Source organism: Pyrus communis, chromosome 12 (genome assembly GCF_041283825.1).
Source record: "Pyrus communis isolate YQ-2024b chromosome 12, ASM4128382v1, whole genome shotgun sequence".
In the NCBI taxonomy this organism is placed as follows: domain Eukaryota; kingdom Viridiplantae; phylum Streptophyta; class Magnoliopsida; order Rosales; family Rosaceae; genus Pyrus; species Pyrus communis.
This window is the reverse complement of record NC_142576.1, coordinates 20,270,819-20,290,529: the sequence shown is the minus strand read 5'-3', so window position 1 is coordinate 20,290,529 and position 19,711 is coordinate 20,270,819. Positions and strand designations below refer to the sequence as shown.

General features: G+C 35.5%; 3 protein-coding genes across 8 annotated transcripts; 1 reads left to right on the top strand and 2 right to left on the bottom strand.

The window, feature by feature from the left end:
• Positions 1-347: 347 nt before the first annotated feature.
• Positions 348-3,818, bottom strand: LOC137745553 (WD repeat-containing protein 55). 2 transcript variants are annotated; one of them, XM_068485514.2, is made up of 15 exons: positions 3,688-3,818; positions 3,031-3,311; positions 2,864-2,928; positions 2,681-2,768; positions 2,511-2,583; positions 2,324-2,430; positions 2,178-2,220; positions 2,020-2,076; positions 1,816-1,892; positions 1,594-1,642; positions 1,458-1,504; positions 1,295-1,368; positions 1,010-1,065; positions 763-883; positions 348-677 (listed from the first exon to the last, which is right to left on the bottom strand). In XM_068485514.2, exons 2-15 carry the CDS (start codon positions 3,156-3,158, stop codon positions 595-597), a joined length of 1,068 nt encoding a protein of 355 aa, XP_068341615.2. In that variant the 5' UTR covers positions 3,159-3,311; positions 3,688-3,818; the 3' UTR covers positions 348-594. The 2 variants fall into 2 exon arrangements, with proteins under 2 accessions (XP_068341615.2, XP_068341616.2); XM_068485515.2 differs by having other exon boundaries at positions 3,031-3,306; positions 3,688-3,816.
• An 807-nt stretch (positions 3,819-4,625) lies between these two features.
• On the bottom strand, positions 4,626-10,713 carry LOC137745989 (uncharacterized). 4 transcript variants are annotated; one of them, XM_068486031.2, is made up of 13 exons: positions 10,388-10,713; positions 10,202-10,306; positions 9,741-9,896; positions 9,238-9,354; positions 8,623-8,733; positions 8,391-8,453; positions 8,164-8,290; positions 6,950-7,032; positions 6,346-6,562; positions 6,065-6,192; positions 5,423-5,497; positions 5,123-5,243; positions 4,626-4,902 (listed from the first exon to the last, which is right to left on the bottom strand). In XM_068486031.2, exons 1-13 carry the CDS (start codon positions 10,523-10,525, stop codon positions 4,793-4,795), a joined length of 1,551 nt encoding a protein of 516 aa, XP_068342132.2. In that variant the 5' UTR covers positions 10,526-10,713; the 3' UTR covers positions 4,626-4,792. The 4 variants fall into 4 exon arrangements, with proteins under 4 accessions (XP_068342132.2, XP_088536852.1, XP_068342133.2 ...); XM_088680726.1 differs by having other exon boundaries at positions 6,346-6,531; positions 6,958-7,032; positions 10,388-10,675; XM_068486032.2 differs by having other exon boundaries at positions 9,741-9,985; positions 10,388-10,566.
• Positions 10,714-11,993: 1,280 nt separating this feature from the next.
• Positions 11,994-15,486, top strand: LOC137745219 (protein cornichon homolog 1). 2 transcript variants are annotated; one of them, XM_068485136.2, is made up of 4 exons: positions 11,994-12,154; positions 12,627-12,808; positions 13,919-14,041; positions 14,168-15,486. In XM_068485136.2, exons 1-4 carry the CDS (start codon positions 12,080-12,082, stop codon positions 14,244-14,246), a joined length of 459 nt encoding a protein of 152 aa, XP_068341237.1. In that variant the 5' UTR covers positions 11,994-12,079; the 3' UTR covers positions 14,247-15,486. The 2 variants fall into 2 exon arrangements, with proteins under 2 accessions (XP_068341237.1, XP_068341238.1); XM_068485137.2 differs by having other exon boundaries at positions 11,995-12,154; positions 15,170-15,486.
• Positions 15,487-19,711: the final 4,225 nt, after the last annotated feature.

The following is a 19,711-nucleotide window of genomic DNA, read 5'->3' as shown; positions in this document are numbered from 1 at the left end:
TGTTCATTCCTGTTCGACATGGTTGTCGTTGATTGGATCAACTCGAGTTAACCTCCACATCTGATCATGTCATACTAGTCTATTCGGAATATTACTTTCGTTAATAAATGCATGGAGTAGATAGGCCTTGAAGTGCATAGCATATAATATTGGGAGTTTTAACGAAAAGCCCACGATACTGTTCACTTTAACGAAAAATCACATTTTTACACTAAAAAGTCAATCATGATACTATTCACTTTACCCTTTATTTTGTCCTTATTGTTAAAACTCAAAGTTTTCAAGCCATTTTCATTAATTTTCCTTATAATCTTTCCCGATAACCAGAACTCGAGAGGGGATGCAAATTGATGGCAAAACTGTGAGGGAGAATTTTTTACAACTTCAGATACAAAAGATTGGTTCGACAAATAATTAAATTGAAAACCTCCCTCCCTCGCATCATAAAAGTTAACATAAACCAAAACTGAATATCTTATAATCCCCTGAAGCATGTTATGGGAATAAGTGATTAAGAGGTCTAGCAATTGTGAGGGGAAACTATATGCATTTTGCTCCAACGAAAAATGTTGTACCGGAATTTACAAACCGTTTTCAACCCTCCATCTGTAAATCAGCAAAAAAATCGTTTGAACTTCCCGAAACACGATCTTTGCTTGCATTTTTCCTTTTGGTCCCTGCAAAAGATAGTAACCTCGCTTAAATAATGCTTTTCGATAATGACTAATGTGCTTGGTTTTGGAGCCAATCACGTAAACAAACCTTTGTTCGACTTCGGAGGATTAATATCCATATCCATATCATCACTATCGCTGTCCTCCACAGCTGCTTGAGGCTTTGAAGGCTTCGTCGAACCTTGCAATAACTCATCCATATCCCACAGCTGCGTTAAGCAATTGTCAAGGGTCAATTCATAAAACTACTAAGATCATTACTAGAAAGTAGGTTGAAATCATAAACGCGACAGATTAATAAAAGAGCACCGAGAGAGGGGGAGAGAGACACAAACCTTCAACATCTGATCATGTGCTATGCTGCCCAGAAACTTTTTATCGTGGGAAAAAGCTACAAAACGAAACAAGACAGCTTGTTAACCAACCACAAACAAATAAGAAAATTGATTTTAGGTTGATGGTAAAGATTCAACAACGAGACCATATTGAACTCAGCAGCAATGAGTTCGCCACCATAATGTATTTTCCATGAATAATAAGCTGTTATATAATGCTCAACAAGTGGAGTTAAGAAACACACTTTGATTACTCAACCCTCTAAAAATAAAAGAATGCATTACCGAGACCCTCAACCGGGTATTCTGAGTGCTCTGCAATAGGTTGGATGACTCTGTTGGGTAATATACCTACGAGGCTGAAAGAAATTTGTATGAAATCAATCTTAATGCTAAAAAGGTTAAAGAGCAATGAAATATAATGAATCGATTCTGCATGCTATTTCACCTGATAAGTCCAGTTTCAGATCCAGTGATCAACCTATCTTCATCAAGCTGACACAACAAATTTTAAAATGCTTCAACAAACACTCGTACAAAAATTAAATGCCATCAAATGTAAAACAGATACATGACCAACTCACCTTCAACAAAACATCAACAGAATTCGGAGAGAGATCAACAAATCGATCGCTGGAATTCAAAGGGTCATCCAGAACGGAAAATCAGAAGTGGGAGAGAGAGAGGAGCAATAAAGTTGAAAGTCTTTCTTTCATGATTAAAGACAACATATCTTCCGGTTTGTTACCCCACCAATTACGATTTTCAACTTTTTAAACATGATTAAAAATGAAAATAACAAATACCTGCAGTCCTTGAAAGATCCCCATGAGTACAATAACAGATTCCCAATGTGTGAGCTGCACACCACTTTCCGACCATTCTGACCAACAAAAAGAATGAAAAAGGCATGGAATAAAGGAGAAGAAAAGCAAGAGGGAAAAATATATGATATTGATGAAATCATAAAATCACGGGAAGGAATTCAAAGGGGGAGACCGCAATGCAACCTTCATGATAACCACAGACAGTAGCTCCTCTTCTGAAAATTCAGATTGAGCTTGCACCTGTCGTTACCATAGAACCAAATTTGGAAATCTTTTAGTAATCCTCTAAAAGCATTGACCTTGTAATTTACAGCAGTTTTAGAAAGGAAAAAAAACCTTACTTTATTTCTTCGAAGATTGCAAACAGAAAGAGTCCCATCTCCACTTAACAATGCAAAAGAACAAATATAAATGAACAACTCTTGAGGGTTGCATTTGCCGCAAAAGTAAGGGAAATACAATAAAAAACAAGGGCACGAAGGACTACCTAGTTCCTAGGAGTTTCATGGAATCAGCCGCAAAAGTCATATCAGAAATGTACTCTTCATGAGCTTTAAAAGTATTGCAGCAAGACTGTTGCCTGGTATCCCACACCTGACCAATAAGCAATGTCAAAAAACGACAAAACCAACGAAAACAACGGTAAATGAAGCACAAGCAAAACACAAAATGACCTTAATACAGCCTTCGTCATCTCCAGAGGCAACTGTGGACTCAGTCAAGTTTATAAGCTTATTGACTGCAGACCTGAATTTGATTAAGGAATGTTAGGTCATGATCTAAATGAGAATTTCTTGAGAGCTGACTAGTTACAGAGCAGAGAGAGAGAGAGAGAGAGAGAGACCCGTGAGCCTCGTCGAGGCGAGCAATAGCAGCACCAGTTTCCACATCCGTTGCAAGAATTGAACAGTCGGGAGAGCCCGTCAAAATGGCTAACATCATCATCCATCAGTAACTTCTTATTAGCACAACTAATTATGATACAGTAACAATATCAAATAACTAAAAAGTAAAAACTCAATGATACCTTGGCCATTGTTGATGAAGCGAACAGCTCTGCAAGATTCACTGTGTGCATGAACTTCCAACACCCTAAAATCATATTCATCTTAATCATCATCATAGTAATAATAATCATATAAGAATGCAAAGACTAATTAAGAAAAAATAACGGAGAAACTTAAGAAAATTGACCTTTGAGGTACTGAATCAGATGCATATCGGTACAAGTGAAGATCGCCATTGATAAGACCTGTAGTCACCAAGTGCTGCGATGGATGAAAATCAATGTCAAACGCCAAGTGCCCCAAATTTATCTCCATTCCTTTATCACTTTCCTCTTTCTTCCTCACTATATGCAGCGAACGATCAGTGCGTACTTCATGCAGGAAAATATGTTCATAAGCCCGTACGACAGTTGCAGTCTAAACTCTAAATTTTCCTCAGTTCAATCCAGTCCAAACTTGATTGCTTTTCTAGTAGGAAAATAGAAACGAAAATGCAGACATTAAAAGCTGTTGTCGAAACCAACCCGAATAGTAGATATGAACAATTCACCACAAAACTGAGATAAATTCAACTAGAATATGTTTAAACTCAATCACAACAAAAGAGAGAGCTTACTGAAGTTGAAAATTTCTAAATCCAAAATTATCAAATAAACTGAGAGTAATCATTTCAACATACAACCCGAACATAAAAATTAATATAGTTCATATCCAATTAATTCCAATCAATTCGGCCTCCAATTTATGCAAAATAATTCAAAATTTTCAATTTAATAAAATAGTAATCACAGAAAATTAAAAAAAAAAAAAAAATTATTTCCGAGCAAGATGAAGTATGAATTACACAGTGAAGATTGAGACTGAGAGAAGGAGAGAAGGCGGCGGCGTTGTCTGTGGCGCTGAGACCGACGGAGAGGAAAAGGAGGAGGAAGAGGTGCAGCGGCAGGCAACAGAGGAAGAGGCAGAGGGGTTTTGAGGGGACTTAACGAAGGCACATGACGTAATCACTGGGCTGGGATCTGTTTGGGCTATAATAACTGAAGGCCCACATTCGAATCCAGTCCAATATTTTTGGACTTTGAAACACCCGATCACATTCGTAAAATGTTTTGGTAATGGAATCCAAAGAACGAGTCATATTACAAATGAATGGATGAGAATGAAAATAGAAGGTTTAACAGTTATGAAAGTTAAATCTAACGACTAAATAACATGTAGTACTGTGTGTTGCGGAGTATTAAAGCCACACCCTATAAGTCAACTGATTTTATATTAAAATAATTCTTTCAAAAACAAACTCTACTAATATGTCGGTTTATGTTAACTTCTCGTTTTCAACGTGAGCTTTTCAATTTTGACCTTTAAAGTTGATTCGAGATATAACGGTTTCAATCGCATTAATAATACTTTAACCCAATCCAACCCACCTATTCAACGGGTTTTTACCCAAAAGTAAAGTTTTAATGCTTAAAATCCAACACAAACCAACTCATACCGGGTAGGGGTTGGCTGGTAATCCCATTCCAATGCCCACCCCTAATTTGGATTAAAACTCTCGTAATAGATGTTATGGTAGTCGACGTTGGCTTCGCCCCACTCTTTTACCATCCAGAGGGAAAATATGAAGTTTACTCTAGCAATAATATGATTCAAATTTGCTTTTAACGAGAATCAAACCAAAACCTCTCACTTACAAGTAAAGAAGAACAATACTAAACCGTGAGAACTCTCATAATAAATGCTAAATTTGAAGTTTACGCTAAAGTAAACAATTTGAGAATGTTCTTCAGCAAAAGAAAAGGATTGATTTATGAATTGTCGAAAACATTGCGAAAAATACATTAAAGGAGAGAGCAGCTGGGGAAAAGGCCCCTTACAATACTAGTACAGATCGAAGGACTAACAATTTTCGAGCTCAGATACGAAATATTCATCCTGGATGGAAAATTTTACCCGGATACGTATGTGAATGCTAGGTCCTGGAAAAACATTCCTCTGTGCTCAAAATTTCTAAATTCATCAAAGCTTGCACAACCTGGACTTAATACAATACTGTCCCCTGCAACAATCAGAGAATAATGAAATAAGCTCGATATCTTCGCATCGCTAAAATTCATAAATTTTAAGGTAAACATATCTTAAAACAATGCTCAATGCCAATCATTTAACGTAGATGTTTTATAACTGGAACCACTAATACGCAATTAAACAGAAATGGGCTGGAATGCAAATAATAGACAAACGGATTTTCTAGCACTTTTGAGCAATGATGTACGTACCATGTTCTGCCATCCTCCTAGCCCAGTTGACAGCATCCTTAAGATTTACGGCTCTGATGCAGGGAATGCTAAGTCCGTTATCAGACAGCGTCTTCTGAATCAGCATTCCGGAAGACCCAAACTTCGAGGCATTGGTGAACAGATAGCATTAGTCAGGGAGAATATTGAGAATTCGTTGGTAAAAAATGATCACAAGATGCAGGTAAACTATGTTTCATATTGGAAAACCACTACGAGATTTGAAGGCACAAGCACTGATATGCGCAACTAAGTATAAATCAAGAGGAAACGATAATATACCGTGATTACACATCTCTGGTACTTCAAAGGTTCTATCAATTGTTCAAAACCATTACACTCTTGTCCAACTAACACCTGCAAAAGAAAAACATTATCATGAAAATCTTAACAGTGACACGTTTGTTTGAATAAAAAGAAAGAAGTTAGATCACATAAACGAGAAATATATGTTGACTTTGTTAAACTAATGTGAATTCCATTGGAATTCCTCCTAAAATTTAATGTAATTATTTCATTTACGAGTAAAATTCATTGTAATAAAGTTAAATTTAAAGCGAGAGTCTAATTCTTCAATTCATAATTCATACTAATGATGCAACACTACTAGCACATGCACTAACCATTTTGACTTATCTAATGCGTACTCAAATGAGTATTTGGCAAAGCACAACAAACAGGGATTTCTCACATGAACTTGACGTGTAAAATGATAAAAGAAACTTCACACATTTTCATTTTTACTATAAACAATGTCTCAGTTAATCCATTAATTTAACTCCAATTAATTTTCCATCTTTTCCTCCCCACTTGACTGGTGAACGCGATGTCTTACTCTAAGCTTTTCATGTAAGGAAAAAAAACAAAGACAACTGAGAAGTATGAAGATTAAAGCAGCATTTAGCAACTAGGATAAATTGTAACCTTCGCAAGGCCCCCAAGTAGAACCACAGACTTTTGTTTCTTTAGACCCATTAGTCCTGCGTATGTTGCTTCCACATTTGTTGCCTTACTGTCATCGACCCAGGTTACTCCATGAATATCCTTGCATACTGCATAACAAAACTAAAGTAGTGAAAAAGACATAAATTTGATCCACGGGAAAAAAGGTCATGCTCCAACTCATTGATTTCATATTTCCAATCAAGATGGACTGAAGAAAGAAACAGCTCACTACTTAGAGAGGTGCATCTGTTTCAACTGACCAATTTGCATACGATGAGGTGGTGCCCTTAATTTTTCAATACATGGACCTATGGCTTCAACATCAACTCCAACATTCAGTCCAACAACAGACAGAGCAGCCACCGCAGCATTGTGAAAGTTGTGTCCCCCCATCGTTTTCATTGCCCCCAATTGTAGTTGTGACTTGACTCCCAATGCAGGCACTTCTAAGCTTGCAATTTTTGTCTCCATGTCAATCTTTCAAATTTTAATACACATTACCAAATTAAAACCATATATGATACTAAAAGTAAAACTGAAGAAAGGCAGAAAGGAGAAAACATGAATGAAGTATAAATTTAGACTTGTGATGCTAATATATAAATTATGGTTTATGTTTCATTCCAAAATTTATCACCAATGACTTTGAGCCGTAGCTTTCGAAAAAAATTTCCTTCTCTGTTTCTAAAATAAAATGGCAACACTACAAGCATCCAAAATAAGACAATATTCCAAATTCTTAATATCACGTGGGGCTGGACTTCTATCTTTATTTCTCCAAATTTTTGACATTGATATGTGGACTTATAATGGTCGATTAGTTGACAGCAAAGTTCCTAAAATAACAAGCGAAGTAATTCTTACTTTCACACCTGGAATGGCTCCTATCCACGCAATATTAAGTTCATTCAAGCTTTCAATAATTGCTTCATCTAAGTACTGGTTTCCTGAAATAGATTGCAAGAAAAGCCGTCAGAAACATATACCAAGTCTCATATAGCAACAATGGTATGGTATCACCAAAATCACAGATACATACACAGACACCAGATGAATGAGGATAAAGTGAAACCAACTGAAAAGGTTCTGGTCATCATCTATTTTCCAGTACTTTTACACATGGTTTTAAAAATTGCCAGCCTCCATGCATCCTATGCAGTATTTCATAACGTTTGTGCTTTGTACTTTCAAAGATGTCCAGTGTAACCAAATAGAAACATATATAGTTTGACTCAAAGGTTGGTCAATGTATTCATAACATTTGCATCTTTCTCTTTGCTTGTAAACATCAACACATGACAATCTACCTGACACAAAGTAGATCTACATTGACCAACCTGCATTCCCTATCCCCAACCTGAGATCACCGGCCTAAGCGACGAGCAAACACTCGAATGTGAGAGCTAGGGATCACTCAATGAATGGATTAGAGTGGCGGTCCGAATCTTATCTCAACTGTGAGAATAACTGATTAAGCTGGCATAAGGGTTATTTTCCAAAAGGGATGGGGCCAAAGAAAGATCAGCCATAGGAGTACTCCGGGAGATAATCCAATGGACTTAGGAGACCCTTTTTAAGTATCACAGAAACCACAGCTAATCGGAAAGAGAAGTCATCCCAATATCACTTTTAGAAGTAGATTTTCAAACCAAAGAACGAAAGAAAAAAGTATTGTGGTGATCAAGGTTCATTCTACATGTCAACATCCGTATACCTTCTGGGTCTGCATTGAAGTCATTTTTAAGGAACCTAATAATTTTCTTTTCTAAAGTCAGTTATATAGAAATCTGAGAATTAGTTTCTCAAAAAGAAGAGAAAAAAAAATCTAAGCATTCGACTTCACAGGTTATATCCAGTCCTAGTTTAATCTTGCTATCAGAAAAATGGGTTTAGTCATCATGCATGATATCCAACCCAACCCCACAAACTCACTTTTTCGTGCCTTACCTATAATCTAATAGGAACCTATTACAAAACAGCAATGATGGGTAAATTCCTGACAATGGATGTCAGAAATAACTTCAGAAAATTTCTATAGACCCAAAATACATTTACCAAGAGAATGACAAAGTGCATACCAAAACAAAGAAGGCCAAGCTTGGCACCAGTCATGTGAAAAAATAACCGGCATTTAGTCCGTGCATAATCCCTCATTGTCCCATGCCTTTCTAGATGATCAGGTGTAAGGTTTAACACCACAGCAACCTCCACAAAAGCATATTATATTGAAGGAGGAAATAAAGTGTGAAATATTTATAAAGCTGGAAGGGGGTGCAACGACGCAAAGTTTCAAAAAAGCACTTACAGAAGGGCAGAAGTACTTGCTGGGAATCTCCATTTGATAACTGCTAACCTCCACAACTGCAACCTGGAAAAATGTAGCAACATCCATATATGTCTGTTAAGTTCCTCCTATTTTCTTCAACAAATTTCAAGTTGAGCCAAAAATTCTCGTTAATCAATGACTTTCAACTATGTTATTGCAAAATCACTTTCACAAACACAGGAACACAATTCACCCAGACTATTGGACACACCTTAAACTTGGGTTTTGAAGAAGGTGGCTGTAAGCATTGGAAAGCAGCCTCTGAGAGTGGGTTACCAAGGTTACCCCCAACAAATGTCTCGATTCCAAAATGACTAAGCATCTACCTTCATATGAGAAGAAATTAATTAAGGACTCCATTTTACAACAGGATAAATTCATGATATAAGAAACTAAATTTATCCTAGTATTCTAATTAACAACTCTCTTCATTCCAACATAACTTTGCATGGATGCTGCAGCTTCTATAGACAGCAGACAGGGACTTGTGCCAATTGAAAGCAATGCATGCTGGAAGCAATGTCAAGGCAACTTATCTAGATATTTGATGATTATTCATCCATTTTTGGAGTTTGGGGATTGGTAAAACGCATTTAGGTTGTTATATTGTGAACTTCAGAAATGATAGCATTTTTCTCACTGTCCATTTTTCATTTGGGCTTTAGATTTAGTGTTTCGGTTCAGATTTCTGTTGCTATCAGCAACAATATGAGACATTGATACTTAAATTACCATGAATAAGCATAAATTAATTCAACCCCACTTAGTGGGATAAGCCTTGTTGTTGTTGTAAGCATAAATAAATAAAAAGAGTAAGATCTAGTACCTGTCCAGCAAAAGTGACTACAGTTGATTTTCCATTGGTCCCTGTCACTGCTAAAATCTTTACACTTTTTGGGAGAATTTCAGCAGCAAAGTCCAATTCAGACATTACCTGCTTTCCCTGCATTTCAGCACCAAAGAATTCATGACAAAATCTCAGGAATCCACAGCTAAACTAAATAAGGCTGCATATTTCCCTAAATGAGGCATTGTCCAATGCCTTTACTTGAATGAATCCATTCAGAACGGATTATAGAAACATTACACCACCAGTCCACACGTGTATAACCAAAGAATGTTATGATACATAAAGCAAGGCAAGTAAATGTATATATTTCTCCAAAGCCTAAACTTATTCAAAATTAAACTTATAGGTTTGTTGTCTTCGATTTATTCATTCAATGGTTGCACCAAAGCTTAAACTTATTCAAAATTAAACATATACGTATGTTGTCTGTAGATTTATTCATTCAATGGTAGGCACATATTATGAACGCACTAACTTACCGACTGCAACAAAGACGAAAGACCATAGTTTTGTAGGGGAACTCCAGGGGACACCACAACCCTGTCCGCATTATTAAGTAGCTCCTCATCAAATTCACCCAGGATTGTTTTCAAAGCACCTATTCCGTCATATTGCTTCTCAAAGAGCGGATCTTTCTGCAACCAACTAGAACTTAAACCACTAGAAGTATGCACGATGATGGCAGGGAAATTGGGTGAAATGAGGGTTTTACAAATCCCAATTGCTGAAATGAGGATTTTAAATATAGATCAATATTAACGACATTATCAATTCAAATATTCATGACATATCAATAAAATCCAGAACATTGATAGTTTCAGTAATTGGGATTAGTGTTTTCATCATTTCAGCCAATTTCTCTTTCTTGTTTATGAATACAAACACAGCTACACACACATACACAATGCAATCAGTGGGACAAATGGATTTTTGGGCATACCTCTAAAAGGCGCAGATTCGGGTTCTGATCGAAGGCGAAAACTGAAGCACCTCTGGCAAGAGCAAGCCTGGCCGCAGCTCTCCCAGATTTTCCCAACCCAACAATCTGCAAACACCAAACTTTCTCGGAAGATTGATTTGCAATAACTTAACGGAATCAGAAAGGGAATGAAATAGCTTAGCTTACAGCGACGGACTGGCCTCGAAGGTCCTGTTCCGGAGCGCATGATCGGACGGTTGCTGGGAGTTTCAGCTCCGCGGAGCAATTGGGTTTGGGGCTGAGGGTTCGGATTGCATAGCCATTGTTCAAAGATTGCAGCTTCATGCCGATTGAGCGTTTACATTTGTTCGTTCAAATGGGGTTTTGCTCGAATGCGCGGCAAAGTATTATATATCGTGCAGTGATCGGAGCCGTTGGGCGTCTTCCAGATGAACCGGGAAGAGGGGTTTTGCTTTCTTCTTTTTATTTTTCAATTTCTGGTGTTTTGCGACATTTTCTTTTTCTTTTTTCTTAATAATAAATTTTGAAATGTTGTAAAATATAGAGTGAATCATTGAATGTCACACATGTGATTATCCGAGAAAGCAAACAAAATAGATTTTGGTGATAATTGTTGAAAGTTTTAGTTAAAAATGTCTTACAGAGATTAAAAATTTTCTTCATGTATGTAAAATGTTATCGATCAAAAGCTTTGTACATAAAGATACGTTTATATCCTCAATAAATGATTAAAATTTTTCTTCATGTACGTAAGATATTGTCGATCAAAACCTCTGTATATAGAGATATGTTTATATCTTCAATAAATTTGTTTACACACCAAAACCCAAGTCAACAAATAAGGTTCAACATTGGTGAACACAAAAAGGGAACCAGATCCCCTCCGAATTCAAATGAATTGAGTCCACTAATTAATGAATCCTGACTATTGAAATTTGATTTAATGACTATAAACAAGGGTCCTCTAAAGTTATAATAATTGTAGTTGTTGAATCAAATTTCAATGGTTTGGATTCATTGATTAATGGACTCAGTTCTCTTAAATCCAGAGGGGATCCGGTTCCCATAAAAAGGAAGTTCAACAGAAAAAAGAAGGATGTTGATGTTGTAAAGGTGACTGGATGGCTGGCCATTAATCCACTTCAATATGTCTTTATTGGATGGAATGTCAGGTGACTCTGCTAATATGCCTTTCACTATGTTGCTCGTGATTTGCTTCTATAAAAGCAAGTCTTATGGAACACAACACACCTAAGGATGAGAGTAAGAAGTTCATGGAAGAGGAAGAGAAAAAAGAGAGAAAGAGTAGAGGGGATAATAGAGAGAGAGTTATTATGTATTCTTATTATTTTAAATTATGATGAAAGCACCATTGCTACTTCGATGACGTACTCCAGTCACACTGATTGTAGAGGAATTTCGTAAATTTTGTGTTTTGTTTTATTTATTCCACTGTACATACCATCGATTTTACAACAATTGAGTGTCTTTATAAAATTATAGGGTGTTAATAAAAGTATATAAGAAATCACACAAGAGAAATGGATATAAAAAAAACATTAAAAATAAAAAAAGTAACAAAAATTTAAAAAAGTTACAAATAAAATCTCATTAAGTAACAGAAATTTAAGAAAGTTACAAATAAAATCTCATTACTGAGGGTTTGTACTTAAAATAATTTGTGAAATTAGTATAATTTCTTGCTGTATTACGTAATAATGAGCGTAAAATCAAAATAATTTACAGTAAATAAACTCATTATTTTGTTGATTTTCATTATAAAAAACCCTTGCATGTTTTTGGCTAAAAAGCCTATCATACACACTGAGCTTCAGAGCGAACCTCTGTGCAAGAAAGCAGGCAAACGAGAAAGCAGGCATGGCTTGGGAATTGATCTATTGGCTAATCTGCTTCTGCGTTGACCTTGCCCTCTTCGCCTCCAGCCTTTACCAAGTACTTGTTTTTTTCTTCATTTCTCTTTCTTATAATCCTAAACCCTAATGAATGCCACCACCGTTAAACCCTAGAATCGCTGCTGCTCTTTTTTCCCTAATTTTTCTTTTCAAGGGCGTTTTGGGTTTGTTTTGTTAATGCGGGAGCCAAGAGCTCTCTGAGATCGCTCAAGTATATGTATTTGTGCTGAATTTTCTTGGGAAAGTGGAAATTTTTGTGGGTTTTTGAAATTTTCCTCTTAATTTCCTGTGATTTGTGGTTTTTCAAGGGAGTATACTAACTGTTAATATGAACAAATATGGGAGAAATCGGTCCAAATTTTATCGTAAATCTGAAAATTTGCCTCTGTTATTTGTGGGTTAGAGAGTTTTCATAGCATAGTTACATGTATTGGGCATCATGGATGAAATTCATATTTGTGCTTCTCGAGTGAAACGCCTCTAACGTTTTTCCCCTTCTATGCATTTTGTAGTATGTGATGTTAACAGACTTGGAGGCTGACTATCTCAACCCGTACGAACTATCAAATCGCATCAATCAATTGGTTGTCCCTGAGTTCATAGTGCACATTGTGTTCTGTTCTTTTTTCCTCTTGGCTCAACGTTGGTTCATGTTCCTTATTACAGTCCCTCTTACTTGCTATATTGCGATGTTGTAAGTATTACTCGTCATTTGAATATGCACTGGATTGCTAAAATTATGTGATGCTATTATCTCAACATAATGCTTGTGATACAATTTGTGTTTTAAGTTTTAACTGAAATGAATGCATATCGAAAACATAATCAACACCGATTTAACTTTTTGAACAGAATTGTGATTTCCATCTAGAAATTGTGACAGATAGATTTGACTAGACTTGGTATAGTTGAGAGAATTAGGGTAATATTCTTGTAATATAGCACTATATCAGGCATAAGAAGGTGAATAAGCTAAAAGATTGACTGAAATTTTAATTTCATCATTGGTCTAACTTGTTATTTAACAACTTCTGTCCTAAATTTTTCAAGGGGTTAAAGTGTTCTAACCACCTGTCGCAATATTTTGCTTTCGAGAATGCAGTTGGACCGCATTTCACGTTTTCTTTTGAATTCAATAGTCAGCAGACTTGACATACTTTATTAGACACTAACTAGTAACTAGCATCAATAATGTCACTGTTATTTCTTAAAGTGCTTTTCATATTTTGAGTGGAAAGACCACATGGATGGTGACGGGAAGGATTTCTGTTACTTTTAACCGGCCTTGTTAATTTCTTTATATGTATTCTTCACCATCATTGCGGGTGACATTTAAAAGAATGAAACTCAGCATTTCCTTCACTCTTTCTTCTAAAAGTCATTGGTCCTATATCTGGAAGTTTTGATTGGATTTCTGTATTTAGTTTCATAAAAGGATAACAAAAAAGCCATTGTACTATGTTCCTCACCACTCACGGCATTCCCCAATAATAGGGAATTTTTCATATCTCTTCTATTACATGCCATTAGCAGCGATGTTACTTTGGACAATTTAGGGTTAGTGTGTCTCTTGATTGTTAAAACTTTTGCTCTGCTATTCCATTTAAATTGAGTGGTGAAACAAAAAGAATTGGAAATAAATTATTGCTTGATCCACTATAAATTAGATTTTGTTTTGGTTTATAGTACCTATTAAATGACTGTCCATATGCATATCTTGATGTGTGGTATTTATGTTTGAGAGGACGGGGGGTGAACTTGCATTCCCAACTTCATAACCATCATTTCCCCATGATTCATTCAGGTTTGTAAAACAGCAGCATCTTATTGATGTGACTGAAGTGTTCAGGGTTCTTAATACTGAGAAGAAATGCAGGCTTGTCAAACTTGGTTTCTACTTTTCCCTCCTTGCTGTAATCATCATCAGGTTTGTTCTTTACAGTATAAATAGACTTTTGCATACTACCTTTTGCAGGGAAATGTTTTTTTGCTCTTTGTGTTATCATTTAATTCATTATCTCTAATTAAGTGTTTCGCTGCTGTTTGGTTATAGAATTGCCATCTCTGGAATATTAATTCCGACGGCCGGATCTGAAGAATTAGACATTCGTGCCTCTTTTCTAGAATTCTAGAACCGAAACTTCATAATCTACTTTCATTGTATATACCTTTTATTACTTGGAGTAGCACCTGTTGACATGAATGATTAACAGATACATGATATCGATGGGGGTATCAAGATTAAGGATTAACGGATTCCTCCTTAGGTTGCAAAGTTTTCTCGATGGCATATTTTACCTATTATTCTTTTATCATGATATCGATTGCTTTTAGAAGTCGCTGTATCCTGTATATATAGGTGGTGATATGTTTTATTTTTGATGATCCACAGTTATGGTATCTGATTTAATTATCTATCCAGCACTTAACTCTCTCTCTCTCTCTCTCTCTCTCTGAACAAAGTAGGGATTAAGTTTGTGAAATGGTAGTCTAATTCAGCTTGCAGGATTCTGTATTCGATCAAATTATAAAAAAAAAAAAATAAAAAAAAAACACCTACCCTGAAGAGCCTGGGTCAGATCTATTAAAATCCTAATTTACATCCGATAATGGAGAATATCTGCTTATTAATAAAAATTGTGTATAAATTTGTTAAAGAGTAGTATGCAAGTTCTCTGAAATGATGATCCCCCGGTTTTCATTCCATTGTATTTTCATTGAAATTTCTTCACCGTGTAAATATTTCATATCCCATTGTGTTGATTTATCAATGGGGGCTTTAGCCGCATTTCCCTACATCTGTCCACTCATAACTGCCATTCCAAAATTTGTTCCCCTCGAGGAATTGTCTTCCTTTCCAAAAAAGCGCTACTGTTTTATATGAGCCACAAGCACCAAAATGTACTCAAAGTCTGTCATTTAATTGATTTCATTAAGCCTTGTACTTTTTTCTTTCATCATCAGTTTATCTGGAGGCGATATTGATTGTCGCTAGTTGCTTCTTTTGCCTCCCTAGGTGATATATCACATGCTGATAACAAATCCTAATGTGCAGGCTTACCTTAGCTGCTTTCAACTCTTTGACTAGTGAAGAACATGCTGTGATATTTTGATTACTCACTGCTTGACAGTATGATTGCCACTCATTGTAAGTTTGTTTTCTATCTATAGTTTTGTACTACTGAAAGATGAATCATAGCTCAGGGATTATAGAAATTTAGAGCTCAAAGGGTAGAATGATTGATTCAGTGGACAACCCTACCCTTTTGTTGTTTGATATGTGAAGTATTCGCGTTGACTGATAAGCATGGTGAATCCTTGTAGATTGTACCTTTGTGTTCAGATGATTAATGGTATAGTTGTTACTTGTTAGCTTGTCTTCAGGGTGCTTTAATCGTGTCCATGGTACGTCATCTTTGTTTTAATGTCTTGTTCTGTTGTTAGCTTCTCTCGAAAGGCAGCAAGTATCTTGGTTGTTCATCCATTGATTTCGTAAGTGAAAGTGACGACTGAACCTGCCTTCCGACACTCCTAGTTCATAGGTTACCCTAGTCGTGCCAATTCATTCACCACTGTTATCCTTGCTGCGTTATTACTGAATGTTTGAACTTCCATTTCTGTGTCCATTTCCCGCAAAATATTGAAATTTTTATCTACTACAAATGCATTCTTTTCTTCTTTCGTATATAACCACAACTCTTGGCCTTGTTAGGCGAGATCTATCATCGGTTGTTGGTGGTGTCAAACCATATGTTTATCTATGCCATTACGTTACTAGTCATTTGGTAAGAGCGATAGAAACATAAATGTATACAAGCAGTTGCACCTCTTGTGATTAAGAGAAAACTAGGTGCTTGTAATTTCTGGTTGTGGGCAGAAAATACAGCCCAAAGACGAGTGATCTGGGCTTTTGTTGTTAGGCCCAGACTTATGTGGGTTTGGGCTTTTGGGGGGGGTGGTGGGACATGAATGGGGTTCATGTCCTTTGTTTTTGTACACCTGTTTGGGCTTTCTGAGATTGCTAGATATTTCTTAAGAGTTAGGGTTAGGATCCAAAGTCCTAGCCATCCTAAATTGACAGATTTTTTTGCGGAATGAACGTTACTTTCGGCACTCTTCTTCCATCAATTGCACTCCCTTCTTTTTATGATAAATAAAAGGATAAGGGGACAAAATTAAGGGAGAATTCAAAAGAGAGTGCGGAAATCATTTTCTTTTTTGAACTGAGTTTTGAAATGACAGAAGGCATAAAATAGGCCCCATATTTTCTTGGGAATTTTAACGAAAAACTTCTGATACTGTTCATTTTAATGAAAAATCATATTTTTACACTAAAAAGTCAATCATGGTACTATTGACTTTACTTTTTATTTTGTCTTTATCATTAAAACTTAAAGGTTTCAAGTTTTTTTCATTTGTTTTTCTTATTTTCTTCACCTCCCAAGTGTCCAACCCTCATGAGCTTGTCAGACACCAGACATACGGTAGGCAGCTTCAGAAAAGCTTTGCCTTTCTTTGTACAATCAGAAGATGCCAATAATGTGCATAGTGGGCCCTACTCCCCATTGGTCCGTGACTTGTAGCGTGCTGGGTCCTTTTCGGGCCCTAGGACTTGACTAGTGTTGTTTTCCTGTTTCTGGACTGGGCCCGCCATCATTGAGGCCCTTTTTGGGCTACGGAAAGTGGACCTTCATGTGGATGGTCACTGTCAAGTGGGCCTATCAGCTCGATGACATCTGACCGTCCGATGTACCCAGTCCCTCTCTGTTGATGATGATTTTACCCCCAAATAGACCTGGCATTCGTGTCGTGTTTCTCGTGTTCGTGTCGTTTTCGTGTCATACCCGATAGCTTAACGGGTCGTGTCGTGTAATACATGTTAAAGTAAACAGGTAATATGACCCGACCCGAAATCAACCCGTTAATATTATCAGGTAATATGACCCGACCCGTTACCCGTTAAGAAAATTATATTTTAAAACAATAAAACTGAAAAGAAAAACATAATTTGACCCAAAAAAATGTAAAACATAATATTAAATTAGTATATACATACTAAATTTCGGAGTTGACCCCTTAATGAAAGTTGTAAAGCTTTTCATTACGTGTGATTACATTTTTCACACTTATTATTATTAATTTTCACTCAAACAAATAACATTGTTCATGAGATTTTTAAAAAATCTACCCTTATTTATACTTTCATCAAGTATAACAAAAGATTTTATGGTATCCACTAGTGTAAATATTTTAAATTGAAGATCGAATTCATTCATTGTATTCATATAGGGTCAATGAGTGTAGCTGTAAAAAATCATCAAAATCAGAGTTAAAATAACCGTTAAATCGTAAATTTTCGTTTATAACCGTCGAAAAGTTTTGTCTCATTACTTGATCTTTGAATGTTTTTTTTTTTTTGCAATTTTTGGCATATGCGATCTCGAAGCATATATAAACAAGTTTGACGGTTGGATCGTTGAAATTAGTTTTGTAGGATGCGTATCACATCAAAACGATAGATTCACTAACACTTAAGAGTTTATTTATACTTTCATCAAGTATAACATAAGATTTTGTGGTATCCACTAGTGTAAATATTTTAAATTGAAGATTGAATTCATTCATTGTATTCATTTAGGGTCAAGGAGTGTAACTGTAAAAAATCATCAAAATCAGAGTTACAATAACCGTTAAATCATGATTTTTCGTTTATAACTATCGAAAAGTTTTGTCTCATTACTTTATCTCTGAATGTTTGTTTTTTGCAATTTTTGGCGTATGCGATCTCGAAACATATATAAACAAGTTTGACGGTTGGATCGTTGAAATTAGTTTCGTAGGATGCGTATCACATCAAAACGATAGATTCACTAACAATTAAAGAGTTTATTTATACATTCATCAAGTATAACATAAGATTTTGTGGTATCCACTAGTGTAAATATTTTAAATTGAAGATCGAATTCATTCATTGTATTTGTTTAGGGTCAAGGAGTGTAGCTGTAAAAAATCATCAAAATCGGAGTTAAAATAACCGTTAAATCGTAATTTTTCGTTTATAACCGTCGAAAAGTTTTGTCTCATTATTTGATCTCTGAATGTTTTTTTTTTGCAATTTTTGGTGTATGCGATCTCGAAGCATATATAAACAAGTTTGACGGTTGGATCGTTGAAATTAGTTTCGTAGGATGTGTATCACATCAAAACGATAGATTCACTAACACTTAAGAGTTTATTTATACTTTCATCAAGTATAACATAAGATTTTGTGGTATCCACTTGTGTAAATATTTTAAATTGAAGATCGAATTCATTCATTGTATTCATTTAGGGTCAAGGAGTGTAGCTGTAAAAAATCATCAAAATCGGAGTTACAATAACCGTTAAATCGTGATTTTTCGTTTATAACCATCGAAAAGTTTTGTCTCATTACTTTATCTCTGAATGTTTGTTTTTTGCAATTTTTGGCGTATGCGATCTCGAAGCATATATAAACAAGTTTGACGGTTGGATCGTTGAAATTAGTTTCATAGGATGCGTATCACATCAAAACGATAGATTCACTAACACTTAAGAGTTTATTTATACTTTCATCAAGTATAACATAAGATTTTGTGGTATCCACTTGTGTAAATATTTTAAATTGAAGATCGAATTCATTCATTGTATTCATTTAGGGTCAAGGAGTGTAGCTGTAAAAAATCATCAAAATCGGAGTTACAATAACCGTTAAATCGTGATTTTTCGTTTATAACCGTCGAAAAGTTTTGTCTCATTACTTTATCTCTGAATGTTTGTTTTTTACAATTTTTGGCGTATGCGATCTCGAAACATATATAAACAAGTTTGACGGTTGGATCGTTGAAATTAGTTTCGTAGGATGCGTATCACATCAAAACAATAGATTCACTAACACTTAAGAGTTTAATTATACTTTCATCAAGTATAACATAAGATTTGTGTGGTATCCACTAGTGTAAATATTTTAAATTGAAGATCGAATTCATTCATTGTATTTATATAAGGTCAAGGAGTGTAGCTGTAAAAAATCATCAAAATCGGAGTTAAAATAACCGTTAAATCGTGATTTTTTGTTTATAACCGTCGAAAAGTTTTGTCTTATTACTTGATCTCTGAATGTTTGTTTTTTGCAATTTTTGGCGTATGCGATCTTGAAGCATATATAAACAAGTTTGACGGTTGGATCGTTGAAATTAGTTTCTAAGATGCGTATCCCATCAAAACAATAGATTCACTAACACTTAAGAGTTTATTTATACTTTCATCAAGTATAACATAAGATTTTGTGGTATCCACCAGTGTAAATATTTTAAATTAAAGATCGAATTCATTCATTGTATTCATATAAGGTCAAGGAGTGTAGCTGTAAAAAGTCATCAAAATCGGAGCTAAAATAACCGTTAAATAATGATTTTTCGTTTATAACCGTTGAAAAGTTTTGTCTCATTACTTCATCTCTGAATGTTTGTTTTTTGCAATTTTTGGAGTATACGATCTCGAAGCATGTATAAACAAATTTGACGGTTGGATTGTTGAAATTAGTTTTGTAGGATACGTATCCTGTGAAAACGATAAA